Here is a 17,894-nt window from a genome sequence, read left to right as displayed (position 1 = left end):
AAGTACGTGTATAAAATTTAAAAGTTAGCATTATTAAACACTAGACTATTATCCATTTGATGCATTTATGTATAGCCTGGGATGCAAGAAGAGGCAACACATTTGAACAGATTTTGCCATCTACTATGAGGAACACTGGAGCCCTTACTTTCTTTAAAATTGAGTGCTTTGGAAAAGTTATTAACAGTGGGATTTCAATTCAAATGTTTAATACACAGCTCTTACTGCAATAGCAGCTGTATCCCCACACTTATTCTGCCACTACTATTTTTATCTATAAATACATACACTGTGCATTTGCTATCATGCTATGGATCCAACATTTCTATTAAAGCTAACCTTTTTGTTATAGCTAGGCACTAAGCATTTTAACCCCTTGTCCTCCAGGAACCAACCTGCAGTTAGTTACCTGTGAGTTTTTCTCTCATCCCAAGGAGTTGAATGGACCTTGCTATATGTACCTCTCAGAAGTGATGAGAATGTAAAGGACTGTGGGGGAGGGAAGGGTTAGAGAGCCAGAGCTAAAGTTTACATTTCAGTCAGAGTTGGGAGAACCAGAAATAAAGGCGGACAAGCTAGGTTATCCGGAGAACCACACAGCACTGAGACCTGGAATGATGAGGTGTGGTGAAGGAGGTTTATGCCTAGACATTAACCATGTAACAAACATTCATTTCTAGTGGTGGAAAATTCCTTCCCACAGCTCCATTCTTCCTGATCCCTGGCGGGGAGTTAAGCTGTGGGAAACTGTAGAAATGTGTATTCTCTCAAGAGTGACTTTTAATTGGCTGGAGTTGGGTTATTTTTCTCCTGGAACCATCATTTTTTCCTCTAAAAGAAAAAGCTGAAATGTCTGTACACTTGTGTTATCTGGCCTTTGTTTAGTTTGTAGAGGGAGCACTGCTGCATTTAAAAGTATCAAAGTACCACCCTTCACCCCTTGCAACTTAAAAGCCATCCTTGAGATAGGCTGAATTACTTCTTCTGGTTGGACCTCAACTTACGGAACTCTTTAGTCCTCTAGTCCACCTCACCTTAAGGCACATAAGAGCCTGTTCTTGAATATGACCCTCAGTTTAGTCTGCTAAATGTTTGTGTTGTCAGTAGCCACACTCATTAAAGAAGTTTTTCTAACAAACTTATCACAAACAGTGCATTTGATTTCCTGTATTATGCTTAACCATTTCTATCCATAATAATATGCTTATTAATAAAATTTATGCAAGGAACATAAGCAATGAATACCAATTCAAGGGTAACTTACTTTTGTAATAGGTCCTGGCTTTAAGCCATAAACAGCTCCTTCCCAATGTTGTAATTAATCCTCTCAGTAAAGTAAAATCAATAGGAACATTCTTTGAAAACATGAACTCTATTACAGAAGAAGATACTCCCAGGCTTTTACTCTCAATACAGGCATCTAGAAGTTTGTTAAAAAGAAGGCTGTATTGGGAGACATCTAGAGTATCTGTAATGACACAAGGAATACAAATTACTTTATTCAGTCAAAAGAAATCTTAACTGATTGATGGCTTCTCATTACTTAAACAAACTACAGTCCAATCTTACACCAGAACAGTTGGCTTCATCAACAGAAGGTTATAAATCAAAGTGAAATACCTTATGATAATGGTATTTTTTCTTTCTTGTGACAAGATTTCTTCACGCAGACCCTGGTAACATACGTTCTACTTACACTGAGAAGTAGTATCAATGGGGAAGGTATCAGTTTGAATTTTTTTTAAAAAATGCTGCTGAAGGTCCAGATTCACTTCTTAATTCTAAAACTGCAAACCTAAAAGTCTATCTGTGCTTGTTTTCACCATGTCTAAAGTTTGGCTTCTGCACATGCCCAGAGCTGCACCATTTTGCAGGACTGAATAAGCTCACCACCCACCTCACACAGCCCTTTTCAGGGTACTCAAACTAGGCATTACTGATTACTACTTGAGGAACCTGATCTCTGAGTCCACATAAAATATGCACTCACTATCCAACCTGTGTTCTGAACCAAACTCTACAGTCACATATTCACTCAAGTTGAGGGCATTCAAGCCTCAATTTCTCATCTCCCATTAGAATGCATTAGCCTATGGTTGTAAACTATTCTGGGCTAGGACCATGCTCATCCCTTCCAGCTGAAGCTGTGCAAAAGAGAATTCAAGATATACTGGGTCAGAGCAAGGGAGTGAAAGGAAGCATGGCTCTCCAGTGTTACAATTAGGCTGCTTACATTGGTTCCAACCCCTCATCTAAGTACTTATTAGAAAAGCCAGGTAACAAGACTGGTTTTCTAACAACTGAAGAACTGAAAATGTACTTCCTCTCTAAATGCAATGCAGGGAAGAGATGAGCAATGGAGTTCCATTACCCACACGGGTAAAGCAAAAGGAAGTCAATAGAACAGAGGAAATAGGAGAAGCAGTTTTTTATTTTCTATAGGCTTTCTTGGGAGTAGTAGGTGGTGGTAATTAAATGGGGGGGTTGCTATCAATCAAGTTCTTAATGCCCTTAACTCCATTTCTCTTCATAGACTGCTTAAGGTCCTTAAAAAGATATTCAGGAAAGGGTGTCATTTCTTTCATTTCTCAGAGAATGAGAAACGGCTGAAAATTGGGAGAAGGGAGATAAAATATGCAAAACCATATTTGGAGTTATTTGTGCACACATTCTTTTTAATAAAATAAAAAAGCCTCCAAGTACAATTATTTGGATTATCTATTACTTGTCTCCTCTGAAGAATATTCTACTCCAATAAATCTGAACCTGAGCTACAAAGAACAGGTCAAATAGAAGGCGCATTTAGTATCAAATCTGTCTTTTAATTTACCTATGTTTATTTTAACTTTCTTAACTTACCAGAGCAAGTTTGGAAACCTGGTAGATTCTGCAAAATTTCAAATGTTTGCCTATACTGGCTTTTAGTCAAATATTCACATGCAAGGGCACACAGCAGGTTGTGTCGACTGAGGACATCCATTCTATCACAGGGCCACACTGCTGTATCTATTACCCATTCTGAATCTGGAATGAAAAACCCAATTATTATTGTTTTGAACTAAAATTAAAAATAATAAATATGGGACCATGAAAATACATTGGAAACTGATATGGAAGACAAATGTGAAAACGTCACAGAAAAGTGAGCTATTTAACTAATCATGAACATCTGTTTCTCAAAAAAAATCTTGGAAAATGTGTTAATGTGTTGGTACATGATAATGACCGGGAACGCTCTAGAGGGTCATATGACACTCTTCTATCAACAATAACCTAAAATACTAATTCTCGATCCTCACTATCACTTTACTGTTCACCTCTTTGTTTTACAGTGCCTGCCACATCTCTCTCTCTTTACAGGTCAAGGCCAGTAAATGTAGTACAAGTAGAACAATTGTAGACAGTCTTATGGAAGACATGAAATGTATTAGAATATCCCAACTTTAACCTCATATCCCAATATACACAATTGTCATTCTGAGTCAGACTCTTCAGGGATACACTATGGCACTGACCCAGCTCTTGAAAATCTGTTGGTACTAAATGTGGTGACAGTCTAGCAGTCAATGTGCATAGGACAGGGGGCAGCCAAACTACAGAGCATTCTGATATATTTTAAAAAAAACAACCCGAATGGTAACTTGTGAATGAATTCAGTCAAACAAATGTGATATTTTTTACTTTAATGACTATTTAGCATAATATTTCTTATATGGATAGGGAATAATGTTAATATTTAAGGTGGGCCACATTTCCTTGTGGCATACTCAGTGTATTAACTTTCACCTATCATGTAGATGCCAACTAAAATATTTCACAAAGGGGATAGTTTAAATACCAAGGTATCTATACCAGCATATTTAAGTTTATTTAGTAACAAATCTTGATTTTTTAATAAAGCTTAGGTTACCTCTTAATACCCATGTGGCTCCATCTAGACTTCCACTTTTAAGAAATATTTCTGCAGCAACATTAACGATTTGGCATCTTGACGCTAACCTCTCAGGACCAGTAAGTCCTTTTAAGCTCGTGAAATATATCTGAAACTCATGTAGTTTATCCAAAACCTTCCTGCCCTAATGCAAATAAGGGGAAGAAAAAAGCCATATATAAAACCAGAAATAGCAATGGATAGAGAAAATGTGTATTACTAAAAAAAGGGAAAGTAGAGCAATATTAGCCAACTGTTCAAATTCTAAAACCAGGTTTATCTTAAAGAGAAGCTATTACCATTTTATTAAATACATAAGCATTAGTACCTTTACTTGCAACTTAATTAAAACAGCATTTTTTTTTTCAATACTGGTGAAGTTCAACAAAATGCACAATGAAATCTTTGCTTTCAGATAAAGTTAAGTATTTTAAAACTTTAAAGTGCAGTATTTTTCAAAGTTTAATAGTAATAGTGTTTTACAGCATACATTCTGGAGCTTTTTTTTTTGGTTTTAGTATCAGAATTAAACATTGAATGCCAACCAGATAAAAAGTTAAAACTTTGCTGTTATTTCATTTGCTCAAACTGCTTACGACAGCAGTGCTCAAATCTTTTGGTCCCACAGACCAGCTGAGTGCCATGCCTGATCATGCCCTGGGGCCTGGCACTGCCCCTTTCCTGCTCCACAAACTGGGATTGGGTGTTAAGGGTGAGGCATCACCCTCTGTACACAAGGGCTGAGTCCCAGGGAGCCTGGCACTGCCTTCTGCATGTTGGGACTCTGTCCTAGGCACTTGGCACCGCCCCCTCATCTTGTAGCAATATAAGTGAGCTAAACTGCTCCAATTTTGACCCCCTATGAAGTAGAGTTAAAGATTAAACATGTTAGCTACACAGCTCTGCCTTCCCTTTTGAAGCCACCTTAAGTGTATGTTCAGACCTTTAGTATAACACTGGCTTTTTCATGGCAAGCAATGTGACATTTTAAACTGCAGTTTCCATTCTACGTAAGAAAAAAATAATATATATTTGGATTTGAGGGCAAAGTTACTTCTCTAAAGGATAAAATCTGTTATTCTTCTAATATTTGTTTAATATGAAGTCTAATTGGAAAGGGACAAAAAGTTGAAGCCTAAATTTAAATTTTTGAAAATAAAATTTACTAAAAATGTTAGTAAAGTATTTTCTTTAAGCTCTGAATTGTAGGAAAAAAAGGATGAAAGGAGATGACCTTCTAAACTTAAATCGAATCACCTAGTCAAAGCAGATCATCTTGCTTTGAGACAATCGTTTTCTAACCAGCACTCAAAAACTTGCAAATGAGTTCAGGTAATTTCCTTACATTTTAAAACCTCAAATCTTTGTGCTATTGCCCAAGAACCAATGTGAAACTGACTATATACATATCAGATTAATTGAACTATTCAAGATGAAATGGAAAAAAAAAAACCCTTCCACTTCACTGGGAAAATATATAATGCAAAAATAATACTTTTTTTAAGCTTATAGTTGTGCAGATGTTCAATTACATTTGCTTGCTTTACTAAACTAAACTATGAACTAGAGAAAAAGCAGTAAACACCAGATAACTGATGTGGATTTGTAAGAATTAGCTGGAATTTGTTTCTTTCAGTGCATCAGTAACAGAATGGCTGTGTTAAGATGAATCAACTACTCCTGTGAAACCCATCAGAGAACTAAGTTTTTATAGGTTTGTAAAAGTATGGCATAAATTAGCCAACTTGACTTGATTAACTGGTTAATCAGATCTCAGGTAGTAACCCAACGTCACACGTTCATGCAATGAATGGTATGATGAAAAAAGCAGTAAACCACAAAATTATTACACAAAATATGTGCAATAACTTTGTGGCTGGCTCCATTGTGCCTTAAACTAAATATGTGGCCAGTGTATCAGATCCCATTTGTGCCTTTAACTGAACATGTCAACACTTCAGACTACAGATTCTTTATTGCAGAGAATAATAGGCAAATAAACAACCCAGCTTTATACTTTGGGATCCCAAATTGATGTTTAACATTTTTATACCTGAACATATTTAATATGGAATTTGAATGTTACAATACCGTATCATGCCAATTTTAGAATTCCTTTTCAGACAACTTTAAGATTATTTTTTAAACTGGATCTTGAAGTCAACTTAGCCAGAATAATAAAAAATAAAATGTAGTGGCTGTCCTTTTTAAGTTAACCTTTTCAGCTAGAGAAATATGTGTATTTAAATTTTAAATAAAACCAGAATGTTCTTCCCATCCATTATAATCCAGCATACCTTTGACCACTGCAGTACTCTGTGATAAGAATACATAACATTGATCCCAATTCTTCCCAGAAAAATTTTGTCTCCTTCATTATGTTGTGGATTTTTGATAACTGGGGGAGGGGGGAGAAAACAAACAAAAAAATGACTGGTGATTGTCGATTTTTAAGAACGTAAGCTCACATCTGAAAAAAAAAAAATTTCTGCAAGAGACTATTTCTCAAGTGCATAAAACATTTGTTGAACATTTGGCATTGGTATTAAATGCCAGAATTTGTTACGAATATAAAAACAAGGTAATTCATCTATTAATAGCTATTCAAAGTTTGTTACACATGACAATACGATGCCTAAATAGGTGATTACATATGTTTCTGTTATTTTTAGGTGAGTTTTTGCAGCTAACAAAATCCTGTAATAGACCGGTACCAATATCCTAGCATAAGAGGCTCAATATCCCAGTGTCAGTCTGATAAGCTAACCCATTTTTCATAATCACCAACAGGAAGAAGTGCTCTGAAAAGAATGATGGTAGGCAAAAAATTGTTCTAGAATATTTAACAGTTGGAAAGTATTTTTAATAACTGACTCTTATAAAGGCCTTTACCACTTAAAAGAATTAAACCATTTGGAAAATTCAGAATCCATAAATGAACTCTGATAACACGCCATCCCACTAGATAACTTCTAGATGTGGTTTTTCATGTCCGTAAAAAGTTATCTGGAGTTTTAAAAGGAATGCTTTCCCAAATAATTTGGAATGTTTGTTATCATTACAACAAAATCTTCAGTGTCAGAAATCAAGGTATCAATTGACAAAATTTATCATTAGTACAGGTGTGGGGAATTGCTTCCTTAACTAAGTTATTTTTTCAAGGATGATAATCATTTTTGTCTTAATGAATTCTGAAGGTGAACTTTGAGGGTGTTAACAAGCACACAGACATGGTGGATCCAGCTGACATAATATATTTGGATTTTCAAAAAGCTTTCAACAAGGACTCTCCCAAAGGCTTTTTTAATAAACTGAGCTCCTATGGGATTAGAAGAAAGGTCCTTTCCTGGACTAAGTGATGGTTAAAAGATAGGATGCAAAGGGTAGGACTAGTTTCTATTTAGGATGGAGGGAAGTCAAAAGTGGGGTCCTGCAAAGACCTGTGCTGGACAGTTTTGTTCAGCATTGGGGGTGCATAGTGAAATCTCAAAGTCTGCACATGATACCAAATTATTCTGGGTAGTCATGTATCAAACTGATGGGGAGGAGCTGCAGAAAGACCTAACCAAGCTAAGTGGGCAAAAAAACAACAGAGGAACTTCACTGTCAACAGCTGCATAGTAATGCACATACGGAAAAGTTAACTTAATTCTACATACATAAGTCTGGATTTTGACCTAGCTGTTATGATGTGGGAAAGAGACCATGGAATCACCGTAGACAGTTGTCTAAAAACATAATAGTTTTAGTGAAGTTAAGGATGTGGGAAAGGGTGCACATACATTCCCCGTCCTGCTTCCGCACCCATTACCCCACATAGATGTGCACACACAGCCCTGACTCTGTGGCTCCCAGGAGCCCTGACGGCAGAGTAGGGTGGGACAGCACAGAGGCTTGTGGCCAGGGTCCCTCCCTCATGCACAGAGGCTGGACCTGGCTGGGAGCAGCCTTTGTGTGGTGCTCCCTGGGCTCTACCAACCTGCATTGTGCAGCCACCCAGTGCCCCTATCTAGCTACTGGCAGCTGTCCGGGGCTGCCATATGCAACCTGGGCCTTGGCAATGGCCAGGCATGAGGCTGCTGGCAGCAGGGTGGAGGGCACTGTGGTCATGTAGCACTGGTTGGCAAAGCCCATAGGCTGCTCCCAGCTGACTCTAGTGTCTGCATGTGGGGGATGGAGCCTCATTGTGGACCTCCATGCTGTCCTGCCCCACACAGGTAACTGAACCCTGGCCCCAGCCTCACCCCTGCCCTGGCTGATCCCTTCCCCAGGCAGGAGTGGTGCTCAGCCCAGCCTGCTTAGGAGGAGCCAAACTGGGCATGTGCAGGCAGGATGGTGCCAGTCTGGGATGTTTACTTCAATCCTCACCAACTGGCCAGGGCAGCCTATGACATTCAGGACTATCTCAGCCAAACCAGGACATACAGCCATCCTACTTTTAGGTCATGTTACAAGACCTAATGATTTTCAAGGGGTAGCTTGATTAAGATTTCCTTTTCCTGGTTTTTCCAGTGGTGCGGGGAGTTTGGCTGTTACTGAGCTTGTTTGGTTAGCTGTACATGCACCAAGAGATGCTGAAATAAAGGGTAAGAGAACAGTCAGCACATAATTCCACAGTTTTCTTTCGTTCTCTCTGCTGAACAGGTCTTTGTTAAATATCAAACAATACATAAAATATACTTGTGATTTTACTTTTACCTGTTTCAGCAAACTCACAAAAAGGAACTCCTGGTCTCTCTCCTGTGGAGTCTCGTGTGAGTATTTCAGCAATACATAGAGTTAATTTTTGAAGTTCACCAAAATTTTGACATCCCATGCGAACATTTATATATAAAGTTCCCAAACTGGACCAGTCACTTTTTTCTTTACAGTGCTGTTAAAAAGCCAGAATAAACATAAACAAGCTTACTCAAATCACCATTTCTGCCCCCCTCACCCCCAGCATTATAATTCCTTCCTTTGAATGTTTTGTATTCTACAGGAGGTGTAGTATAAACATCAAAGATAAATACCTTTTTCATAAGGGGCAATTTTTATTTATTTTAACTTTTGATACTTTTGATTAAGGTGATTCAGGAATCATTTCACTATGAGTAAATTTCTGGCCTCTCAAAAAAACCTTCAATTTTCTGATGTAGCTCAGCTTGAATGAGGACTCTTAAACCACTATCTTGATAACAACTTCAGGAATTTCACAAGTTTGTCTAAACTTTATTGAAAATATACCTTAGCCTTCTGTACCTTTCCAAAGACAAAAACTGCACAGATTTTTTTTTTTTAATCAGTACATTTTTGGGATCATGCTGAAATTAAGAAAAAAAATCACTTTCTACTAAAGGGAAGTATGTTCTTATGCTCTTCAATGATGTGAAATGAATGGAATTGTTTTTAGACACACTACTCTACCCCCCAAATAGTAAGATGTGCTAAAACAAAAGGCATTGAGAATACTGCACTAAGACACAGGCCACAACTGTCTAACACAGTTTAATGCAAAGAAAACTAAGAAACAGCTGTTTGAAGAGCAAGGGAAGTTTATGAAAATGAACAGGAAACATTATAAAACTTAGAAAGTATAGCTGTCATGACTTCTAGGGAGTCAAAATGCAGCTAGTAAAATATATGTTATTTTTTATAATATTTTCAGTGAGCTACCTGAACTTCTAAACACCCTTATTGATGAGCCATTAATCAGTTAAAATGCATCACTGAGGGAATTTAAGATGTAGTATCCTGTCTTAAGGTCTACAGATAAATGATCCTCTGTCTTGAGACATTAATTTTTACAATACATCCGTTTAGCATTCTACATTTCGCATTATTTCAAGAATTCACATGTATAATTACAATTTCCTTTAAGATTCTATTAATTCCTGTTTAACTATCTTGTCTTCCAATCCTGTTTTCTTCACTCTGTCATTTAAGTATCAGCCATTTCAGTGAAAATTCCAAATTCCAGTGTGTACCATTCCATTGTTGTATTCTGTTACTGTCAAACTAAAAAGGGCTGTTCAACCTGCTGTTCCCATTCAAATCTTTTTCTGCAGTTTCTATCCAAATTAGCTTCCATTTTGTACTTGTTTAATATTGCTCTTCTCCAAAAACATACAACTTGCAACTGCGTATAAAAGTTAATTAAATTATCTTTTACCTAACCATATAAAAACCATAAATTTTGACCTTTCCTGTACCCTACAAAATGACTGCTAGTTTTCTGTATCTCAACATCTGATTACGAGTCTAACTTATTAGATAACATTGGAAAAATATTAAACATCTTTTTTCCAACAGCAACCCAAAATTGCATGAAAGTACAACTGCACTCTTTCATATTACTGCTATTCCATTTTCAAGCTTTTAAAAAATTGAACACTGTTACTTATCAATAACTGGAATTCTTTAAAATAATTTCTCATATGCATATTCACTCTGTTGAAGTGCATCATGCTCTAAGCCTTGGACTACCAATCTGTTGTTTTAGCAGTGTTCATAGTATTTCACACCCAAAAGGATAAAGGGCAGGGTGTACTTCCTACTCATCTCCCCTTAAAATGTGTTGTGCAAGAAAACAATAAGGAGGAAAGGGGTTATATGCAAACTCCAATTACTGTAATTTTTCTTCTTTGAGTAATTGCCCACATATGTGCCCATACATACATGGAGGGAGGTCTTGGAGTTCCCCATGCAAACAGTGACTGAAGGACTGTTCTACCATATGTTGCTTCCCAGGTTGCATAATACTTAATAAAAATATGCTGTCAAGCTCCAGGTATCTGCCTTGCAGATGTCACTTAGGGAGACATAAGCTATAGTGATAAATAGCTGCAAGGATTTTTCAGAAAGGTCTGATCCAGTTTAAATAAAAAATAAATTAAAATTATTGATGTTTAAAAAGTGTAAAGGTTAGCTGCCACAGAATGAGGCTTAGGGAAGACCACTAGTAAAATAATCTGAGCGCTCGGGTGGAATTCAGAGACCAGGTATGACAACTTTGGATGTGTCCTCAAGATTACCTTATCCGGACAGAAGATACCAAGGAAAGGATCTACCCTAACATCTTATAACTCAACCATTCTTTTTGCTTAGATATTTATCCCTAAGAATGAGGTCTCCTCATTGTTCTACCTGTCCATGGAGACGGCAAAGGCCCAAACAGCTGCCCCAAGAGGATGTCAAGACCAAGTTCAGGTTGAATTGCATGACAAGGTCCCTTACATGAAGAAGGGCTACAGCCAAGCCTCTGAGGAATCTGAGGGCAGTTGGTGAAGAAATGGGCTCTCTCCTCTACTGGTGCTTGGTGGGTAAAGATAGCTGCTGGATAAATCCTGATAGAGACTGCAAAAACTGACAACGTTTGACTTCCAACAGGAATGTGCATCTACAATAGAAAACAGGTCAAGAGAAATGTCCCTTGACCAACTGCGCTAAACAAGTCATGCCCATTTTGCCATGTTGGTTGAACTAGTACAGTTCTTCCTCCTATGGATGAAGATGGATCTTTTAAAGTCAGGTACAATCTGTGAAATGAAGGTTTGTACAAAGCATTCTATTGCTGTCAGCAGGTGCAGAACCAGAGGTAAAACCCTAAAAGTCCAGAGCAGAAACTTAAGGAAAAATAGGACCATTTTCCAACAAGGTCCAGCCCTCTCTGGTTGCTTGTCCTTGTGGATGGACTTGCATAACTGCATTCTTGTTAGCTGTCAAAACAACTGAAGAGGAAAAGACAGGACATAAGAGCTCTACTCCTTCCAAAGGAACTCAATATTTCCTGTCCATGTTTTTATTAGTAGGTAGGACCACTTCTGGGTTTTACTGCAATAGTTTGACTGGATCTTTTACTACGTCAGTGATGGGCAGTGACACCTTAGATGAGCTTGGGTGGTGCAGAATGTCCAACAAAATTAGTTGAGCCGCCTGTTCTAACTCCTCTGAGGTGGAGCTCCCTGGTAACCCATCTCATGAAGCTGGTAGACCTACCCCTAGCGAGGGTGGCACATAAGAAACAGTTGAACCAGGTTGGTTAGAAGACACCCATAAGGTGGCTCAGACCATTTCACTGCTTATATAGCCAAAGTACACTGCCAAAGAAGAATGCTCCAGATGCACTTGAGAAGATGCAGAGGACCAAAATGGTAGATAAATGAGCTGTTACAAAGGATCTAGAACCAACTAAAACCTGATCCGGTCCAGGGGCTGCACCACATTCCACTCATATGGCCCATGGGGCTGGATGAGTTTGAAACCCCTGCATTAAATACTTCAGCATCTTCTGCATCATCCAGTATCAGATAGCTCTGTGGTCAGTAAGCGACCTACACTTTCCTTGGTCTTCCTCTTACTTCTGATATGCTTGTAGAATGCTTTTGTTGCTGCCCTTTACTTCCTTTGCTCAATTTTTGCCTCAGCTTGATTTTTTTACTTCATGCCCATGCTACACTTTATCTTCATCCCTAGTAATCAAATTAAGCTTCCATTTTTTGTACAATTCTTTTTAAATTTCAGCTCCTGGAAGAGTCTGCTGCTTAGCCAGGATGGTCTTTTGTTAGGATGACCATACATCCTGGTTTGGCGGGGACAGTCCTGGATTTTGTAGGCCATCCCAGTCAATGAAAATTGAAACAGAAGTCCTGAAATCATCCAACTAACATGATCTGTTTTTTCTCTACTGACTCTACTGTGCATGAGTGTGTGGCAACAAAGCCAGCCTTAGGGAAAATGGGAGCCTGGGTGAACTTGTGTTTTGGCACCTCCTGCCCCCAAGTCAGAGACATTCCTGCAGGCAGGAGCATGTAACAGTCCAGCTAGGGAGATGGAGCAGCATGGTGCGTCACGCAGGTGGACGGGCAGGCACCACTGCTACTGTGTGGGAGCAAGGCACGTGGACTGGAGGGGAATGACAGAGCCTATGACAGAGGGAGAACTGTGGTACAGTTGTACTGCACACCCCAAAATAATGAAAACTCCAATAAAATGTGTGTGAAAAACATGATCTTCAGAAATGTATTTCAAAACTTATTCTAATTCAGATTAGAAACCAAACAGAACTCCTCTATTTCCAAAATGAGAAGTGCTCCCCGCAACCAGGACGTATTAGGACTCCATATTTCTCTTACACGCCCCTATCTCTATTGAAAAATAACATGCTTCAAAAACTTGCTGTACTGCCTCTGCACTGCTGCATTACCTTCTGAAGAGATGTCACTGCAAATGAAAATGCCCCCACCTCCATTAGCACCAGGTTACACTATTCAGATGCTGTTTGAAAAAAGCCTTGCCCTCTTCCTTCTCCTGGTTTGGTGGTCAACAGCAGATATCCACAATGACATTGTTTTTATTGTTCTCATATTCAATCTTAACCCAGTGACTTTCAGCAAGTCTAGCTCACACTTTGTGCAGTACCTCAGAACAAGTGCATGTCACTTTTATACATGAAGTAACATCACATTTTCCTTTGCTTGTCCTTCCTGAACAAGGTATGCCCACATCCATGACAATATTCCAGTCATACCAACTACCCCACCAAGTTTCAGTTAACCCAATTACATCACATCTACATCTATAATAAGTGTACATATAAGTATTCAATAAGTAACTTCTATTTAAACCTGAAAAGAAATGCAGAAGTAATATTAAACAAGTGAATTATGCCAAAAAATTACATATACATATTTTAAAAACATGCACTATTACTGCTACTGCAAATATATATGCATTACCCATAACAATAAAAATGTTTATCAAGAAAAAATAATATATTTTTAATTAATATTTTTAGTAAGCATTCCAATTAGTTTCCTTCCGGAATTGCTTCTATATACGAATCATTTCAATAGGAAGTGAAAGTTATTTTATACTTCTGGTAAGGAACAGTATAGCATCACAGATCAAAAGCAGAAATACACCACTATTTTACCAAATCACAAAATAAAATTTAATAGGCACCTTAACAATCCCTATTTCAATGGTAGCACTATGACAGTAGCTCACTGAATTATGTAATGAAGATCTTGTAGTGCTTTACTAAACCTAAGACTCCGAATTCTAGTATCAGCAGATAGTTTTTCAGTTCACATGAAAATGAGAAAATGTTTTAAAGAGGTAAATGGCACCACTTAGTGTTAGGGGGAAAAAAAAATGCCTTGAGGTCCAAATTAATTTAAGGCAAATTACAAATAACCATGGAAAAGTCTTACTGACCCATCATGTTATAACATATAGTCTTTTCACTGGATATCAAGGACTGAACATCGTGCAGCTAGTTCTTTTAAAAAATTAGGTGTTCATACTGTACCTGAATTTCAGCTATTGCCATATTTATGTCACAAAGCCAGTTCTTTTTAAACTGTTTTGCTTGAAACCTTCGACAAGAGAAAACTATTAATTAAAGTATCTGTATTGAAATTAGCCAGTTTCTTCATTCCTAGAGTTACCTTTCTAAAACCCCATAACCCAACTAGGAAACAGCAAAAATATTTCCTCATCTATAGATTAAAAATTGTCATTTTTGCTTTAGTATACTATGTCTATGAAATATACAACAGACAGCAAGCATAAAGAACACAAAAACATGAAATTTAATAAGCATGTTCAGACATAAGTTTTTGATAGTTGGTAGTTAGATTTAATTTGACTATTTCCACAGAAAGATTTCATTTTAGTATTACATTTGAGATAATAAAAACTTTTTCTGCAAGTTAGTTCATCTATTTCCACAGAAAGATGAACTAACATGCAGGAAAAGTTTTCATTATCTCAGATGTAATACCATTTAGACATAAAACAGACAATGTAAACTGAGCATCATATTGTACTACATTCCCGGAGTAAAAATTTCTGTCAAATTAGATAAAAAAAATGTGATCCAGTGATGGTTTTATTCTGGCTCTGCCACTGACAATGCAACACACTACACACATCACTTCTCTGTGAATCCCTGCCCATATCTGTAAAGTGACATTAATTAATTCACGTAGGTTTTATAAATATATTGTGCTGATAGAACACTGAACTGCTTGGTTGAAAGATACCTCTATACTTCTATAAAGAAATAATATGAAAAGCTGTAGAATTAAATTTTTACAATTTTATTGTTAAAACTGTATTTTGAATTTATATGGTATCTGAGAATCAAGAAGTGCTTTACTTTCACTTCTTGAAAGTAAGTGCACAAGAAGTGACATTTATTTCACAACCTTTCTGTGAGCTAAATAGAGTAGATTAAATTTACAGGTCGGGATGCAGGCACAGAAGTATATAACACGACCTGAAGATCAAAAAGAAGAAGAAAAAAACTCAGTGCAAGGCCTCCCAGCAATTCAGTGATTTGTCCATAATCATGAAGAAAACTGTAGCACTGATAGGAGTATCATATCCAATTGAATTTTATGATCACGAGTGCTGTGGAAAAACCTTAATATCTGAAGTAAAAACCGAAATCTTTTGATCCTCTATTCTTGATGTTATCACTTCTAATAAAATTAACAGCACCTGTCAATACAGTTGGCATGAAATGACAGAATGCAACCAAGATGATCAGGGGATGGAGCAATTGCCAAACCAGGAGACCAAAAGGCTAGGACTCTTCAGTTTGTAAAGAAGGCTGAGGGTGGATATGAGAGGTCTATAAAATTACGAAAGGTGTGGACACAGCAAACAGTGAAGTGCTTTTCACCAAGTCCTAAAATACTCAGATGAGGGGGCACCCAATGAAATTAGGAAATGGGTTTAAAACTAAAAGAAAAAGTATTTTTTATGCAGTGTAGAGTTAACTTGTGGAATTCATTGCCACAGAAGGCTGTAGAGGCAGACAGCATAACCAGATTAAAAAAGGGACAAGACAAATTCACAGATGACAGATTTCGTAATAGCAGATTTATTAATACCCGAGCGGAACAGTTGCAAGCGTTTCCTCTGGCATCTCTAAACCAGTAACAGTGGATGCCAGAGAGGGTAACAATAGGGGATAGATCACTCTCTATATATCTGGTTCAACGCTCTCCTTCTAAAGCAGTCCTTTCCAAACTTTTCCTCAGCATGACCCCATTTCCTCAGCATGGACCCTCAACTCCCTACCTGTAGCTCCCCCACTCCCAAAGCAGCGCCTGAGCCCTGGCTGCTGCTTACGGGAGGTGGTGGCAACTGCTATGGCTGGAGTGGAGAACCAGCTCTTTTTCAACCCCACTTCCCCTCCTCTGTGGATGGTACACCTGGAGCAGAGCCCATGGGGCAAGGGGGAAGGATGTGGGCTGTTCACTTTGGGGCTCCCTGCCCTCCCCCTGGGGACTCTGCAGCCCAGCAGACAGGCACAGGTCCACAGCACAGGAGGGAGCACCACGGACCCCTGGCCACCTGGCAGCAGCATGTTGGCAGCACCGCTGCTGCTGCTGTGCCTCAACTTGGTACCCATGGTGGCACAGCACTCCCTTCTGCACCGCCGCCCATGGGGCCATGGAGGCAGCTGCTGCCACCTAGAGATGGTCCAGCCCTGCTGCAGCCTCATGCCCTGCTGTAGGCACAGAAATCTTGGGGGGGCATGTGCCCTCCTGCCCCTGCATCATCTGTGCCCCCCCTTCTTCCCAACACGTTGCCTGTGCCCCTCCGCACACTTACTTGAAAGAAGCTGTGGGACCCACTCTCCACTACTGCTTGGCTGATACACATGCACATGGCACCTCCTGCCTCCGACCGCCCACCCCTGCTCCCTCCAGCACCCAAGCAGCCCCTTGCAGACTGAGTTTCCCCTTGCAGGCTGGGGGAGTTCCACATTTTCCCATGTTTTTCTCCTTTAAAAGAGAAATCCATTATTTTTTCCTTTAACAGAGAAAACCTGCCTTTTCTCTGTTTAAGGAGAAAATCCATGTTTTTCTACAGCAAGTGGAAAACCCAGATCCCTTTTTATTGCAACCCCATCCACTGATGATGTGATCCATTTGCAGTTGCGACCCAGGTTGGGAAGCGCTGCTCTAAAACATCCATTTCTGCCACTCTCAGAGACAGGATACTGGGCTAGATGGACTGTTGGTCTGACATAGGATGGAACTTCTTATGTTCTTATGTTTATGTTCCTATGCTTAAATCTATTTGTACAAAAGTATGATTTAAATTTTCCAGTTAGCAGCATCCTAAAATAATGAAATCTAATCTTTACATAAATGAAAGCATGAAAAAATTATTAAATACCTTTTGTATATTAGCTATTCAATAATTCCCTATGTTAAATACGCACCTGGATTTTATGTTCAAAACAGTATTTATTTCCTGACTGGAAACTTGCAATTGGTGAAGGAACTTAACAATATAGTTAAAATGTTCAGACTCAAAACCCATTCCGGCATCAGAAAGCTGTGGTATCAAAAGAAATTGAAGATATGCATAAAATTTAGCTTTTTCAAAAGGTTTCCAGCAATAACTGGCACAGGTAGTAATGTACTATGGGAAAAATACTTAATGGAAAGTAAGACTTCAAAGAAAAGGGATGAATGGAAAAACTACAAAGAGAGCAGCTACAACAATATAACCAACTGCTTATTTCAATTCTATCTTTATAATACTTTAAGTTGAATTTTGAAATCAGTCACAATTTAAAAATTTTTTTGGGGGGGGGGGCGACTAGATGATCTGTCTAGGTCCCTTCCGACTCACTGATTCTATGATAAAAGGACATAATGGAATAGTTAAAGGCCTACCTTACAAAAGGCATCTATTAATTTAGGCACAGCCTCTCTATTATTCATGGAAGCCACATGTTCAAACACTTTCAGAATCACATCAATAGGTGGCTAAACAAAAAATATTTAAAAAAATCCCATTCAGAATTATTAATTTCCAATAGACAGTTTAGCATTTTCTTAAGAGTAGTTTATGACTGCTTTACTTATGGTTTTGCATTAAAGAACTTGGTATCAAAAATAAAAACAGAAATGCAATTACAGTGAATGGTTAGTAATAGAAGAATTATCATCCC

General features: G+C 38.3%; 1 protein-coding gene across 1 annotated transcript in view; it reads right to left on the bottom strand.

The window, feature by feature from the left end:
* TOPAZ1 (testis and ovary specific TOPAZ 1) overlaps nt 1-17,894 on the bottom strand; it is a 66,586-nt gene that overhangs the window by 7,276 nt on the left and 41,416 nt on the right. The window contains exons 12-19 of the mRNA XM_090049059.1: nt 17,617-17,709; nt 17,157-17,272; nt 14,223-14,289; nt 8,630-8,804; nt 6,229-6,329; nt 3,911-4,076; nt 2,860-3,024; nt 1,265-1,468 (exon numbers count right to left, since the gene is read on the bottom strand). Of these exons, the coding sequence (XP_089905185.1) occupies nt 1,265-1,468; nt 2,860-3,024; nt 3,911-4,076; nt 6,229-6,329; nt 8,630-8,804; nt 14,223-14,289; nt 17,157-17,272; nt 17,617-17,709 (1,087 nt within the window). The remainder of the gene's footprint in view (nt 1-1,264; nt 1,469-2,859; nt 3,025-3,910; nt 4,077-6,228; nt 6,330-8,629; nt 8,805-14,222; nt 14,290-17,156; nt 17,273-17,616; nt 17,710-17,894) is intronic.

The sequence above is a fragment of the Crocodylus siamensis genome, chromosome 5 (genome assembly GCF_052110815.1).
Source record: "Crocodylus siamensis isolate JL-2025a chromosome 5, ASM5211081v1, whole genome shotgun sequence".
NCBI classification, from domain to species: domain Eukaryota; kingdom Metazoa; phylum Chordata; order Crocodylia; family Crocodylidae; genus Crocodylus; species Crocodylus siamensis.
The sequence above is the reverse complement of the archived record's forward strand: the minus strand, read 5'-3'. Positions and strand labels throughout refer to the sequence as shown.